The sequence below is a fragment of the Mrakia frigida genome, assembly GCF_051309035.1.
Source record: "Mrakia frigida strain ATCC 22029 unplaced genomic scaffold BDY24scaffold_9, whole genome shotgun sequence".
NCBI classification, from domain to species: domain Eukaryota; kingdom Fungi; phylum Basidiomycota; class Tremellomycetes; order Cystofilobasidiales; family Mrakiaceae; genus Mrakia; species Mrakia frigida.
Genome location: NW_027481272.1, coordinates 212,363 through 227,182, shown reverse-complemented (window position 1 = coordinate 227,182; position 14,820 = coordinate 212,363). Strand labels below are relative to the sequence as shown.

Below are 14,820 nucleotides of genomic sequence, written 5' to 3'. Positions count from 1 at the left end.
CACTCTATCAGTACCTACTTCGTTATCAAACCTCTCTGTGGTTCGTTGTGTTGGGAGGGAAACAATCAGAGGCGAACGATTGGACGACGAGGACCTCGCCGCTCCTCTCTTCCTCTCTTCCTCTTCTTCCAGGCTTTCACGAAGCCAAGCTCCAATCCCGCTGAAACATGGCCGTCTTTAGTAGTCAGGATTCTTCCAGATGGCAATCTTCCTTCGTCGGTCGAAGCCGTTCGAAACTGGCCGCCAGCTGGGCGATGGGCTGAAGTGAGCTCGCATTGCTCGTCTTTCCCTCCGACTCTCCCTCCTCCCTTCGACCTAGCCAGCTATGAAAAACTTCCAGCTGGGCGGGACCTGAACAGAGCGAGGAACAAAATGACTGCGATGTAAGATTTGACGCGCTCGTCGACAACCCCCTCCAAAACCCGAGACTGCCTTGCTTGTTCCCCCCGTTGATCAGGCATCCCCACCACTCCAAATCTCAGCATATCAACATTAGCACATTACGATCCTCCAATCCCGATCCCTCTTAAATTCTCGTCGTCCACAGAGATGTCTCCTGCGACGCGTCGAGCTCAAGCCTCCATCGACACGAGCGTTCCGTTCCGCTCGGTTCGTCCTTTTCTCTCCCTTGTCTCTAGAACGTTTCAAAAAGTCCATCGATGATTGCCTTTCTTGTTCCTTTGACCGAAAGGACTTGAAGTTCATCGACGCGTCGCACCCACGCACCCTCTTCCTCCCCTCTCCTTTCCTCCCCTCTCTTCCTCCTTGCTCTCCATCTTCCTCCTTCGACCCAATTCAAGAAAAAACAACCTCTTTAATGTAGATATTGCAAGAAAGAAAGAAAAACAAAAACTCATAGAGAGAAACCCGAAACATCTCGAGAGGGGATAGACTAGTACAGCGAAGAATAGAGAAAGGCATTTTCCGTTGAGGATTCGCCGCCCTCCCTCTCGGGATTTTTTTTGTGATGGTGAACAGAACAACGTGAGATTTGAGAGTTTAACGAGCGAAAAGGCGATGTGTGTTGAGACCGAGTTGGGTTGATTAACAAAAAGAAGATGAAAGAGGGAAAGCAAAAAGGGACCGTCAAAGGAAAAAGAGAGAGAGAAAGGAGAAGCGATCTAGATCTAGTGACCGGCGGGTCGGATGATCTTGGACTGAGAGGAGATGAGAGGAGAGGGAGGGAGGGAGGGAGGGAGAGAGAGAGAGAGAGAGAGAGAAGAAGGGAGAGAGAGAGAAGGGAGAGAGAGAGAAGGGAGGAGTCAGTTTTCGAGTTTCGACTTGAAGGAAAGAGACAGGAGGAAGTAGGGACTCACAGAATCGGGAACACCAGGAAGGGGGAACTGAGTGGAGAACTCAATCACGTCCTTCTCGAGCTGCTGGATCTGCTTCCTTCCCTCTCCGTCTCCGGTGGTAGCCTTGGAGACAAAGTCCTTGAGGAGCTTGGATCCGGCCTCGGTCTGGAGGGTGAGAGCGATCTGGACGGCTCGGTGGAGGAAGGCGGCGACTTGCTGTGAGGGGTTCGAAGGAAAGACGAGGAAGGGGAAGAGAGGAGAGTCAGCTCTAGTTCCTTCGAAGAGGGATTGAGGAAAAGAGAGAGAGAGAGAGAGTTGGAAACGAACAGGCATCTCCTTCTCGGTCATGGATCGAGAGGTCAAAGCGGAGAGACCAACTCGAACACCTCCGGGAACCTGAGCGGAGGCTGAGGAAGGAAGGAAGGAGGGAAACGGACGCGTCGAGGTCAGGGTCGAGCTTTTCTCTTCGAACCGATCGATTCCGAACTCACTATCTCCAGCGACGGCGTTCTTGTTAACGGTGATGTGAGCGAGATCACAGATCTTCTCGATCTTGGATCCAGTGAGTCCGAGAGGTCGGAGATCCCAAAGGACGAGGTGGTTGTCGGTTCCACCGGTCTGGAGCTTGTAGTGAGGACCGTTGGAGAGGAGGGAGGCAGCGAGAGCTCGGGCGTTGGCGATGACCTGGGTAGCGTAGGCCTTGAACTCGGGGGAGGCGACCTGCTTGAGGGCAACGGCGATGGCGGCGATGGTCTGAAGAGGAGGAAGGGAAGGGAAGGGAAAGGGAGAAGGTGAGCTCGAGTTCGACGCGCGTCGAGAAAAGCGAACGAAGAGACGTACGTTGTTGTGGGGTCCACCCTGGCAAGCGGGGAAGACGGCAGAGTTGACTCGAGCCTCGAGGTCGGCCTCCTTGTCCTTTCGGAAGAAGATCAAACCAGCTCGAGGTCCTCGGAGGGTCTTGTGGCTGAGAAAGGTCGAACGAGAGCAGATTTCGAGGTCAGATCGGCTTCCTTTCACTCGAGCACGGCTTCGAAGAAGCGATGTACGAAGAGAGCTACTCACGTGGTGGTGGTGACGATATCACAGTACTCGAAGGGAGAGTTCTGGACTCCAGCGGCGACGAGACCAGAGATGTGAGCCATGTCGGAGAGGAGGTAAGCTCCCTGCTTGTCGGCGATGGTTCGGAGCTCCTTGTAGTCCCAGTCTCGAGGGTAGGCGGAAGCACCACAGACGATCATTCGAGGCTTGAACAGGTTGGCGTTGGTGGCGAGGGAAACGTAGTCGATGAGACCGGTTTCTCGGACGACCTGGTAAGGGAGGGACTGGAAGTAGATGGACGAGGAGGTCATCTTCTTCTTGGCGGTCTGTAAGAGAAGAAAGAGGAAGCGAAGAAGAGGTCAATGAGAAGTTAAAACGAGCTCGGGGAAGGAAGGAAGAGCGAGGACGAACGTAGTATCCGTGAGTCAAGTGTCCACCTGAAGGAGAAGGAAGAGCGAGATCGTCAGCTTCTCGCAATCATCGATATATATCTGAGATATCTAGAGACTCACCATCGGGGAGACCGAGACCCATGAGCCTGTCCTGGGGGTTGAGGAGGGCGGTGAAGGCGGCGAAGCTAAGAAAAAGGGACAGGGAGGGAGACGCGAATGAGCTTCGAGCCTCAAATCGCGAAGACCCTCTCGAAACTCTCCCAAAGCTGGGGAAGAGACTGAAACTAAAACTCACTTGGCGGTGGATCCAGAGTAAGGCTGGACGTTGACACCCCAGATCTTAGGGTCGAGACCGAAGGCGGCAAGAGCCCTGGATCGGCAGAGGTTCTCGAGGACGTCGATGTGCTCGTTTCCTCCGTAGTATCGAGCTCCAGGGAGACCCTCAGAGTACTGGAAGAGGTTGGTGGGAAAGGGATCGTGCGAGATCGGCGGAGATTGGGTTTGAAGGGAAGGAGTGGCGAGAGATGTCGGAGAAGGGCAAAGAAGAGCAAATGAAAGTCAGAAACCGAAGAGAAGGGAGGGAAGGAAGAAGATCGGGCTGAAGGGAGGAGATCTGACTCGCCTTGTTGGTGAGGATGGATCCGTTGGCCTGCATGACAGCGAGGGAAGTCAAGTTCTACAGAAGAACAACATAAAGAAACAGAGCAGAAAGGTCAGCGACTGAAACTTTAAAGCGACGAAGCGACCGAGAAGGTGAGGCACCGAGATTTTTGGAGAGGGGAAAGGGAGGAGGAGGACGAGGAGGTCGAGACCGCGTTCGAGCTCGTTTTCCAGGTCGCTTTCGCCTTCCCAGAAGCAACGAAAAAGGGATCGAAGCCTCGAGCCAACGATGGAGATCTCTCCAGAGCTGTTCTCGATGCCCAAAACTAGCTCGATTGCAACGACCTTCCCAATCTCAACGACCACCTTCTTCGCCCGCTCCGCACCGAGCACCTCACGACCTCCTGCTGAATACAGAGAGGAGAGATGTTGTTAGACTTACCTCGGAAGCGATGAGTTCGAGACCGGAGAACTGTCTCCAGGTCTCGAGCTCGATGAGCTCAGCGACCTCGGGATCCTGCTCCTCGATGGACGAGTAGAGGACAGCGTTCTTGTTTCCAAAAAGAAGGGAGGAAAGGAGGAAATCGAGTCAGTTTGAGCTTCTCTTTTATCGGTTTCAGTCAAAGCTCTCTCTCTACCCGTCTACCCAGATCTCTAGCCACCACGAGGATGCCACTCAGACGATCTGGACGAGGGAAGCGAAACGAGGGCGGATCGGGCGAAGGGAGAGAGAGAGAGGGAAGGGAAGGGAGGAAGGGAAGGGAAGGCCAGCTCGTTTTCTTCTAAACTCACAAAGTCGGTAGGGAGGGCGATCTTGGCTTGAGCAGACATGTTTCTGACAGAGGAAGAGGTGATTCGAGTAGAGGGGATAGGGAGCGTTCTGAAGGATCGAATCAGGGAGCGTGAGAACATGGAAGAGAGAAGCAAGAAAAGAAAGGGCGAGCTTCGAACGAAAAATGGAAGTTGGAGAGAGGTGGGAAACGCCATCGACCCAGATCGACCGTCGACCCCAGTTTTCGTGGTTGAGTCGCGGTGCTTCTTTCGTTTCTTCGTTTCTCTTCTCTCCTGTCTCTCGCACCGAGGTGTTCCTTTCAGGAGATAGCCGGAGATAAGAGAAAAAACCCGTCATGCAAGCTACCAAACCGATCTCAACTCCTCCAAGTCGTCCAACAGCACGTCGACCGACGATCCAATCTGCTTTGTGATCTCCTCCTGCTTCCCTCGAGGGAGCATGTCGAACGTCCCAAACAAGAGATCTCCGTCGAGGATCCCTTTGGTGAGAGGTCGCGAGACTTGATCGTTTCGGACCGTTCTGAGCGAGCAAGAGGGCAAGGAAAGAGAGAAAGAAGAGGACGAGTCAGGATCGAACGAACCATCGCGCGTCTTCCATCTTCCATCTTCGATCTCGAGGGCGAGGGAACTCACCTGAACGCTCGAGGATTCAATCCTGAAACGTGCTGAACCGAACGGAGAAGTTGACCCTGGAGGAGTTGAAGTCGCTTGAAGACGGGTTCGGTGACGGCGATGAGATGGCTGATGGATCCGTCGACGCCAGCTGAAAAAAAAAGGACGAAAAGGCCAGTCGTCAGCGAGCAGTCTCCTCCTCCTCTTCTTCTTCCTCTCTCGTAAAGATGAACGGACTCACACATCACAAGCTCCGACTGAGGAGCAATCAACTCGGCCTCCGTCGTCCTCCTAGCAATCGTCAAGACGGCCGAGGTCTCCGTTCCCGTATGGTACTCGGTTCGATAGATGAGTTTCTGACCAGCCTCGGCGTCGACGTCTACACACCACAACGAAGCGAAACTGAATCAGGAAAGGTGAACGCTCGAGAGACAACGACGACGAGGAGAGTAGAGTAGAACTCACGACCAGGGTTGTACTCGAGCATTCTCAGATCTCCCTCTCGATCCGAAACGACAAACCCGACCTTGCCCTCGCTGACGAGGAAGTCCGCAGAAACGACGTGTTGACGACGGTAATCCTTCCCTAGCATGACGAGCTTGAAAGGGTCCTCCTATGTATGGAAAGACGAAAAAAAAAGATAGCGTCAAGATCGAGGGAAACGAGGAAGGAGAGGAGAGAGGACGAGAGGCGACGACGAACCTGGAAAACGGCGAACCAAACGCTCTTCTCCACGTCTCCGATGAGCAGGAGGTTCTTGAGAGTTCGAATCGAAGTGACGTAGATGGACACGTCGAGGAAAGCCAGACCCAGGAGTCGCTCGTCGTGCTCGAACGCTCGGATGTGCATCTGGAGGAGAGGAGGAGGAGGAGGGAGGGGAAAAAAAAGAAGGGAGAAAGAAGACAGACGCGCGTCTGGTTCGTTTTCTGCTGGATGCGTGCGATGCAGCGTCGAGAGAAACGCGGGGAGGCTGAACTGACCTTCTGAGCAGTAGCCGAAACGAGGTACCCGTTGATGTCCGAGATGGCGGTGACGGCTCCTTTGCAAGGATCGTGGCAGAGGAGCTTGAGCTTGTGCTTCGATTGAGGTCGACCGGGTTGAGGAACGACTTCGACGACTTCGAAGATGTAGGTCTGCGAAAAGTGAACTGGATCAGCAAAAAAAGGATCTCAAGAAGAGGAAGTAGGATCCAACTCACAGCTCCTCGAACCATCAAATCCTCTCCTCGAGTGATCCCCGTCCCAACCGCGACGTAGTCCTTTCGACCTGACGGACTCGACTTGGACTCGAGGTTGACGGACTTGATACCCAGGACGAGCTCGTTGTCGGAGAAGACGTATCTGAGGGAAGGCAGTCGACGAAGAGAAAGGTCAACGAGGAGAAAAAGGAGAGAGAGAGACGACGCGACGAACCCATCGATGACTTCTCCCGTCTCGAAGCTCAGAAGTTCGAGGGAAGATCGTTCCTGGAGAGGAAGGAGTACAGGATCGTCTGCGAAGAAGAAGAAGGAGACAGCTCGGTCAGCATCGAACGAACGAACGAACGAACGAGGGAGGTAAGACGAAGAGGAAAGAAAGGGAAACGAACGACTCTTGTGCTCGACTCGATTGTCGTCCTCGTCAAAGATCTCAAACGGCGTCTCGTGAAGTCCCACGGCGACCATATGCCTCGTCGGAGGATCGAACACAACATGGGTGTAAGTCCTTCCAGCCGTTGTCCGTCGATGAGGAAGCGGTTGAGTGATCTCGATGTCTCGAGGGAAAGCGACGAGGTTGGGTCCCTTGAACGACGAAGAAACAAACCCCATCAGCTCCAACCCAAAAAGAAAATCGTGCTAGATAGAGCTTCTCTGTACTCACCTCCTCCGTCGTCAAAAGGTACTGATCCTCCTTCCCCCACATCGTCGTCGGTTCAAACGCATGCACCATCCTCTCGTCCACTCCGTACAGCATCACCGACGTCGTCTCGTCCCTCAAGATCCAGAACGGCAAATCTCCAGTCAGGAACGCTCCTGTGAGACCTCTGAGTCCAGCGAAGGGGACGAGGGACCAAGGGATGGGCGGTTCTGGGTCTTCAGGATCGTCGGGAGGTCGAACGGCTCGGGAGATGATTTTGACGAAGCGGACGGCGAGGGAGGAGCGGGAGGGGGGGAGAGGATCGGAGGAGGAGGAGGAGGAGGAGGAGGAGGGGAAGATGGGAGTGGCTTCGTAGATGATGAGGTTGCCGGTGGAGGTGAGGAGCTGAGGGGAGGAGGAGGGAGGAGAAGTCAGCTTCGATCTGGAAGACGGAAAGGAAGAGAAACAAGAGGGATCGACGTACGAGAAGATGAGGTCGAGGAGAATGCACTCCGATAGGAGCGATGAGGAGTTGATGAAGCGGAAGAGAAGAAGTCGTGGAAGCCTCCTCGTCGATGGTTCCAACCTCCTCCGTCTCGTCCGAAAGAACGGTCGGGAAGCGTCCAAGCGACTCCACGCTGAACATCACCTCGAGGTTCGGTAGAGATCGGATCTGACGAATCCAATGCGAACGAAAGTTCACAGTCAGTCAGTCAAGCTTCAAATAAAGGAAGGACGACTGAGAAAAACGAACCTCAAACAACCCCGATCCAAACGTCAAGCAAAGCCACTGCGTCCCCTTCCCAGCATCCATCATGCTCTCCACCGAGCTCGTCACTCCCTCCGCCGTCGTCATCATCTCCGGCTCTTCCACCTTCACAGGCACGTCCGAGGGTCCGTAGAGATCCGATTCGTCCTCCATCGCGTCCTCGGCGTCGTCGTCCGCCTTGGGTTTGGGTTTGAGGAGGGAAGCAGTCGACGTTGAGGTTGAAGGGACTTTGCGAGCGGTGAAGATGCCTGACTTGTCGGTGTAGATGGAGGAGGCGACGACGCAGGAGTTCTGAGAGGATCGATTAAGGGGAAGAAGAGTCAGGAAAGAGAGTTCGAGAAAGGGCAGAGGACGAGGAGGCTGACCTGGTTATCGTTCGAAAGAGGGACCTGAACCTCGGAAAGCGTTCCCTTCATCGTATCTCCAACGAACAGAGCGATAGAGTCGTCCTCTCGTTGAGCGAGAACGTAAGGATCCGAGATGGTAGCTGATTTGAAGCGAGAGTGAGTCGTCTTGATCGATTGCCGTTCTCGACCGTCTGGGAGAAAAGGCCAAAAGCAAAACCAAACCAAAATCAGTTCGACGCGTCTCTCTTTTCCTCACAAACGAAGAAGACGAAGACGACTCACCTCCTTCCACAACGCTAACACTAGCCGTCGTCACATGAACCAAACACGTCTTCTGAAAGAACTCGGCAGCCGAAACCGTAGCAGCTGGGATCCTCCGAACGATGAGCGGTTCTCCCCTCGTCCCCACGAGCGTGAAGATCTGTGGGGGATTCGAACGAAAAACCCCCTCAATCAGCCGTCAAGCTCTCCCACCCAAAACCCAACCCAACCCTCGCTCTCGTTGAAGAAAGAAAGCTGAAAGCTCACCTTCGAATGCCCACTCTCGTGATTATCATCCACGACGAGCACCGTGTCCTTGTCGGGGACTCTGAGAGCAGCAGCAGCGGCGGCTCCGTTGGTGAGGTGTCGTCCGGATTGAGGGATCGGGACTCGAAGGGACCAGAGACCTCGAGAACCGGCGAGACTGTTGATGCGACGTTTCTTGAGGGCTGGCATGTCTCGCTGAGGAAAGACGAAAAGGAGAGGTCAGCGTTGGTTCGAAGAAGAAGAGGAGAGGAGAGAAGGGAAGGGACGAACGTGGAAGTAGTTGAACGAAGCGGTGTGACCTGCTCCTGCGATGGCGACGAGTTGAGGTTCGTTGATGGACTAAAAAAGGGCAAGAATGAGGTCAGCGAAGAGATTGTGAAAGAGGAAAACGCGAAACGAACCTCCGTCCCAGGCGGGGTCGTTCCAAACGCAAGATCCAGAATCGCTCCATGATCCTTGAGGGTATCGCAGACTTCGATTCGAAGGGATCCAGATCCAGATCCAGATCCAGCTTGAACTCCAGAAGAGGATCCAGCAACCCCGAAAGCGGAAGCTTCTCGTTTGACGGACGTCGTTGAAGGTCCGTACAGATCTGAGGACAGCGACAGGCGTCCGTTCGAAACGAAGCGGAAAGTCAGCAAACAGGCCTCAACGAACTGAAGCTGCTCGTTCGAATTTTTCGAAAAAGATTAATCGAACTCACCATCCTCAATGTCCATCCCGTCCTCTTCTTCCTCCTCCCTCAAGAAGGTCTCCACCTTCACCGCCTCTCCTCCTCCCTCCCTCCCCACCCTCAAGAGCACTCCTTCCCCACCCGTCCCTCCTACGAAGATGACTTCTCCTTCCTTTCCTCCCGCAACACCCTTCCCGCTCATCTCCTCCAACCTAGCAATCTGCCCTCCAGGTCTCGCCGTCCTCCCGACCGCTTCCTTCCCGACCTGAATCCCAACCAGCATCCTCCCTTCCTTCTCGAACGCCAGCTCCCTCACGTCCCCTTCCTTCGTCACCAACAACGCCTTCCTCCCTCCTTCCAAGAACACGACCCTCGATCCTTCGAGCCTGAGACCCGTCAGCTCAGGCGTCGGTCGTCGTCCAGAGAAAGTGGGAGCGACCTCGATCGAGTGGTAGAGATTAACCGCAGTCGTGAGCGTGTTCCCGGAAGGATCGATGTGGATGAGAGCGTTGGGCGTGGTGAGCAGACAGCCGGAGATGTGAGGCGGGCAGGGGAGGAGGGAGAGGGAGCCGGAGGGGAGGTTGGGGATCGAGGCGATTAAAGGGTACGAAGGGGAGGGCGAGTGAGGATCGAGCGTGTGGAACGAGAGCGTGAAGGGGAGCGGTTCCGAGTCGCGGCTGAAGACGAGAGGAACGGAGATGAAGGGAGGGGAGAGAGAGAGAGAGAGAACGAGACGAGCGGGTGTGGACGTCAGTTCCAACGAGTAAAAAGAGGACAAGATCTATAGAAGTGCGTCCACTCACTTAGCCCAAGACTGCTGAGTCTGATAGAGGATCGCAATCGTAGGCGAGTTGAACCCAGGGAGGAAGCAGAGATCCTGAACGTTTCGGATACGAGCATCCAGAACCGAGAGCTCGACGGCGTAGGAAGGAGCGTAGGGGACTTCCCTGAGAACGAGACAAACAAACAGCAAAATCGAAACAACAAGAACGTCAGCTTCGTCTCGAATGGAAAACCAAAAAACCAAAACCAAAAGCAAAACTGAAACGAAAAGAGACGCGTCCGAACTCGAACTGACCTCCTGTCCTTCCCGCCCTCCTCCATCTCGAAATCAACGTCGTCCGCTCCGTCTCCGAGGATGGGGAGGACGGCCATGGAGTTGTTGGGGAGCAGGAGAATAGCACATCGAGAGTCTGGGTCGACTCGGAGGAGAGGGACGTAGCCTGTGAGATCTCCTTGGGCCTGAAGAAAGCGAAAGAAACGAGGTCAGGGGAAGGAGTTTGAAGGAAGGAAGGAGAAGCGACGAACGACTTGAGGAGTTCGTTCGTAGGTATGTAAGGAGACGGTTTGGAGGGAGTTGGTTTGATCGTTGAATTCGAGGATGGCCATCTGGTTGGGAAGGAAAACGAAGGAGCGAGAGGTGAGAAGATGGGTGGGTGAGCTTGAGTCGAGGAAGGAGAGAGAAAGAAGAGGTGAGTTTACACTCTCACCTTTGCTTCCTCGTAGCTAACGACCAACCTCGAGAGCCCGTCCTCCCTGGTAGCAATCGTCTTGATCGCTCCCAACCCTGTCACGGTTCCATGCAACGTGTAGGACAAGACATGGTGAAGCCTCAACGATTTAGGAGGAGCGGCCTCCTCCTTGATGATCCCTTGAGCTCCTCCTCCTCCTCCAATCTCAAACTCTCCATCCCCTCCTCCTTCTTGGGCTGTAACCGAGATTTTACCTTCTCGTTTCCGTTGAAGTTCTACTACGTCCTCCCCCATGAGTTCAATCTCCTCTCGGACCTCAAAGATTCGAAGCCGACGTCCGTGAGCGAGAACGAGGTTCGTCAACACTCGGCCGGGAGGGATGGGGATTCCGAGAGGGGAGGGACGAGAGGGTAAGGGGTGCAGGACCGAAGGGGTGAAGGGGAGGAAGAGAGAGTGGGAGACTCCGCTGGGGGGGATGAGCGTGTTGAGCAGGGAGAAGGGAGCCATCGTGTCGAAGGGAAGGGAGGGACGATCTCTTCAGGAAAGCTGAGAGAGTTGTTGGCTTTTTTTTTATTAAAGGAGTAAGGAAGGAGAGTAGGCGCGTCCACTAATGCCCTTTCTTCGTTTTTGCTCAGATGGCCGTTGGAAGAGAAGCGCTCAAAACGAGCAGCCGAGAGGAAAGAAGTCGAAGCTCACTTTCAGAGAATCGGAGTTTGAATCTCTCTCTTTTCTCCGTCCAAGTCTCCCCTTTTTTTTCGACGTCGCTGGCTCTCCTTCAACCACTTCCTTCCTTCTTTTCCTTCATGCTTCGTTCCCTCTCTTCTCGTGTGGCTCGTCCAGCCTCGAGACTCGCCCTCTCTCGTTCAGCCATCGTCGTCGTCGCTTCTCCTCGTCGTTCGTTTCTTTCCCTCTTCTCGTTCCAAAACTTTTGAACGAACGAGCTGACCTCCCTTCCCTTCCCTTCCCTCCCAGTCCTCTCCTCTCCCTTCGCATCCACTTCAACTCTCCTCTCCTCCTCCACTCGATCCTTCACTTCCACCCTCCCTCCTCGTCAATACCGACAGCAGCAGCAGGAGGACGACGACGAGGAGGAGCGCGATCCAGCGTACGTCGCTGAGGAGCTCACCGAGGAGGTCAACCCTTCGACTCCGTTCGCCAACCTCGAGGGCAAGATCCACCCAAACACCCTCAAGGCTCTCACAGTCGCTCCTTTCAAGTTCGTCAACATGAGTACCGTTCAGGACAGAGTGTTGAGCTTGCTCCCTGGGTTGGCTGGGAGGGCGGAGGGGAACGGTCCTGGAGAGCAAGGGAGGAGGGATCTTTTGGTCAAGGTCAGCTTTCAATTCAGCCCTCTCTTTATATCGCTTCAGTAGCATAGAGAGAGCTGACTCTACTCTCTCTTCGTTTCCGTGTAACTTTTTTTAACTCACCAGGCTCGAACCGGAACCGGTAAAACCCTCGCCTTCCTCACTCCAGCTCTCGAATCCCGTCTTCGCCACCTCGCCGAATCCAGGGATCCCTCCAACTACGCTCACTCGACCTGTGGAACCCTCGTCATCACTCCTACTCGAGAACTCGCCGTTCAGATCGTCAACGAGGCCAAGCTCCTCACGTCCGCTCACCCGGGCAACTTTGGAGTCCACCTCTTCGTCGGAGGAGACTCGAAGAGGGAGTCTCTCAGGAAGTGGGACAACGGGAGGAAGGATTTCGTGGTGGCTACGCCGGGACGACTGAAGGATATGCTCCAGAGCGTGGCGAGTGTTTCGAACGCGATGGCTGGGTTGGAGACTGTGAGTGTTCTTTTAATTCTTGAGTCGAGCTCTCGACGCGTCTTCACCTTTCCTCCTCGTCTCCCCTCGGCACCCTTTGCTCGAACGAGCTTGCCCTCACTCTCGAAATGATGTTTCAGACTACGCTTTACCTCTCTAAGCCGTGAACGATCTTCGGGTCGTCTCGCACTTGCGGATACCCATTTGTCTTTGTCTGATCTACCCTCCTCACCTCCTCGCTTCTTCTCGACCAACGTCTCCTCCCTCTCTTCGAAAAACCTCTCTTTACTCTTTACTGACCCCTCCTCTTTCTCTCCCTCTTCTTCCCGAACGCTCCAGCTCATCCTCGACGAAGCCGATACCGTCCTCGACATGGGTTTCGAGCGTGATCTCGCCGACATCGTCTCCCAACTCCCTCCCACTCGTCAAACCTTCCTCTTCTCCGCCACCGTCTCCCCAGCCATCCAAAAAGTCGCTCAACGAACGCTCAAACCGTCCTCCCTCTTCCTCGACGTCGTCCCGAAAGGAGCCAACCAAACCGTCGCGAGGATCGACCAGAACGTCACCGTCCTCCAGGACGACTCCCAACTGATCCCTCACATCCTTCGACTCGTCGTTCACGACCAACTCGTCCACAAGGGGAAATCCAAGATCATCGTCTTCGCTCCCACCACCAAGCTCACCCAGCTGTTCTACACCATCCTCCGTCACACGAGACCTACCTTCCCAGCTCGAGCGGCAACCAATGTCTACGAAATCCACTCGAAGCTCGAGCAGGCGAAACGGTTCCGAACCTCGGATCAGTTCAGGAAGGACAAAGGCGGCTCCTCCATCCTCGTCACCTCGGACGTTTCAGCTCGAGGAGTCGACTACCCCGGAACCACTCGAGTCATCCAGATCGGAAACTCTGGAACGGCCGAGCAGTACACCCATCGAGTCGGTCGAACAGGACGAGGAGGAGCCGAAGGTCGAGGGGACATGGTTCTCAACTCGTTCGAAGGAGGGTTCCCTGCTCGAGCTTTGAACACCTTCGGCGTCAAGTCCCTCTCGACCGCTCAACTCGAGGCCGAGACGCACAAACTCGCTTCGGAACACTCTGCCGAATGCCTGTCGAGTTTCCAAGCGATCGGTCCAGCCGTGAGGGATCTGCAGTCGAAACTGTCGCCGGAGACGTTGAACGACGTGCTCGGGTCGTACCTCGGTCATCTGGCGCAGAAGGGCAAGATCTTGGGGACGTCGAACGAGGAGATCATCAGGGGAGTTCAGGACATGGGGTCCGAGAGCTTTGGACTGCAGGAGAGACCTCATTTCGGGGACTCGTTCTTGTCCAAGATTGGGCTCGGAAGCGGGGGAGGAGGAGGGGCTTACAGTGAGTGTTTTTTTTCTGTTCTGTTCTTCGCTTTTCGTGGTCAGATCGCTGACACCTTCGCTCCTTTTTTTTCGCATCTAGGAGGAGGAGGACGAGGAGGGTCGTCGTACGGGGGTAGGGGAGGAGGAGGAGGAGGAGGGTCGTACGGGGGAGGAGGAGGGTCGTACGGGGGTGGAGGACGAGGAGGAGGAGGGGGAGGGTCTTACGGTGGAGGAGGAGGAAGGGGAGGAGGAGGAGGAGGAGGAAGGTGGTAGGACGGAGACGACGACCTCGACGCGTCGTTCGTTTCGCTCTCTCGTCGTTTGAAGTCTAGCTAGCCTAGCCTAGTTTCTCTTCTCTCTCTCTCTCTTCTTGGGTTTTCGGTTTCTTGACTTTCGCTTTGTTCGTTTGCTTTTTCGCTCGCCCTCAGTTCGTTTTTAGACTCGCTTTCGACTAGACTAAACTAGAACCGCTCGCTCGCTCGCTCGCATCTCTTCTCCCTTTCTCGCTCTCTCTCTTGCAATCCTCCCTCCTCCTCGTCTAAGGTCCCTATCTCTTCTTTTGGGAAACCCTAGCCTTTCAACTCGTTGTATTCCTACCACTTTCAGAACGCGTGCCTTGACGTTCGTCTCTCCTCTTCCTTTTTTTTTTTTCCTCTTTTCTTCGCTCTTTGTGTTTGTTACGCTCTTGCATTTTTCTTGTTTTTCTTCTCGGAAACCAATCGCACACACCCCCACTCCCCACCCCTCTCTCTATCTCTATCTTACACGATCTCATGCATGTCTCGAAGCGGTTGGTTTTTGGGTTCGGAGAAGAGGAGAGGAGAGGAGAGGAGAGGGAAAGAGAGGAGGACGCGTCGAGGTTTCGACCTTCGGTTCCTCTTCGAGTTCGTTCAGCTCTCGTCAAGTTCAAGCTCGCGCGAAGCTGTTCGGATACGTTCCTTCCCGCTAGCGTTCGAAGGTCTACTTAGATACCTTCCCAGATCTTTCGGCAGCTCTCCTGGAAACGAGAAACGTCGTCGGTCGGCGTTGATTGAACGTCAGAGGAGAAAGAAAAGAAGAGAGAGAGAGAGAGAGGCATCTCTGAGTACATCTATACAGCCAAGTACGAGCTGAATACTGCATAGAGATTAAGCCTGAAACGAGGGGGAGAAGGAAGAACGGGAAAGGAAGTGATGAGCTCGACGACGCGTCCTCTTCTCGCCCCCAAGACTAGTGCGATCAATCGCGTCTCCGTTCAGTCGATAAGACGAGACGCGTTTGAGGAGGCGGTTAATTGGCTGTACGTTTGACTGTCGTTTGAACAGCTTCTGTCTTCGAGGGACTTCAGCTCTCATAGATAGCTCTCGTT

The 14,820-nt window shown here is 54.6% G+C and overlaps 3 protein-coding genes across 3 annotated transcripts; 1 reads left to right on the top strand and 2 right to left on the bottom strand.

The window, feature by feature from the left end:
- Positions 1 to 794: 794 nt before the first annotated feature.
- Positions 795 to 4,448, bottom strand: SHM2 (glycine hydroxymethyltransferase SHM2). Its single transcript, XM_076639669.1, has 12 exons — positions 4,118 to 4,448; positions 3,768 to 3,875; positions 3,348 to 3,401; positions 3,021 to 3,175; positions 2,846 to 2,910; positions 2,745 to 2,770; positions 2,358 to 2,659; positions 2,136 to 2,259; positions 1,787 to 2,048; positions 1,623 to 1,702; positions 1,317 to 1,511; positions 795 to 1,157 (listed from the first exon to the last, which is right to left on the bottom strand). The coding sequence occupies exons 1-12, from the start codon at positions 4,310 to 4,312 to the stop codon at positions 1,128 to 1,130; spliced, it is 1,596 nt and encodes a 531-aa protein (XP_076498189.1). The 5' UTR covers positions 4,313 to 4,448; the 3' UTR covers positions 795 to 1,127.
- An 11-nt stretch (positions 4,449 to 4,459) lies between these two features.
- Positions 4,460 to 10,860, bottom strand: CFT1 (cleavage/polyadenylation factor CFT1; the record flags this gene model as incomplete). The annotated part of the gene is made up of 22 exons (XM_076637334.1): positions 4,460 to 4,637; positions 4,751 to 4,880; positions 4,971 to 5,108; positions 5,195 to 5,342; positions 5,432 to 5,578; positions 5,710 to 5,862; positions 5,928 to 6,069; positions 6,142 to 6,220; positions 6,317 to 6,509; positions 6,589 to 6,969; positions 7,049 to 7,237; positions 7,319 to 7,624; positions 7,699 to 7,871; positions 7,963 to 8,128; positions 8,269 to 8,403; positions 8,479 to 8,547; positions 8,610 to 8,800; positions 8,912 to 9,558; positions 9,685 to 9,828; positions 9,960 to 10,123; positions 10,190 to 10,270; positions 10,372 to 10,860. The coding sequence occupies 22 exons, from the start codon at positions 10,858 to 10,860 to the stop codon at positions 4,460 to 4,462; spliced, it is 4,443 nt and encodes a 1,480-aa protein (XP_076498188.1).
- A 296-nt stretch (positions 10,861 to 11,156) lies between these two features.
- BDY24DRAFT_369353 (DEAD/DEAH box helicase) lies at positions 11,157 to 13,745 on the top strand (the record flags this gene model as incomplete). The annotated part of the gene is made up of 5 exons (XM_076638058.1): positions 11,157 to 11,247; positions 11,326 to 11,684; positions 11,787 to 12,143; positions 12,462 to 13,491; positions 13,573 to 13,745. The coding sequence occupies 5 exons, from the start codon at positions 11,157 to 11,159 to the stop codon at positions 13,743 to 13,745; spliced, it is 2,010 nt and encodes a 669-aa protein (XP_076498187.1).
- Between the last annotated feature and the right edge of the window lie 1,075 nt (positions 13,746 to 14,820).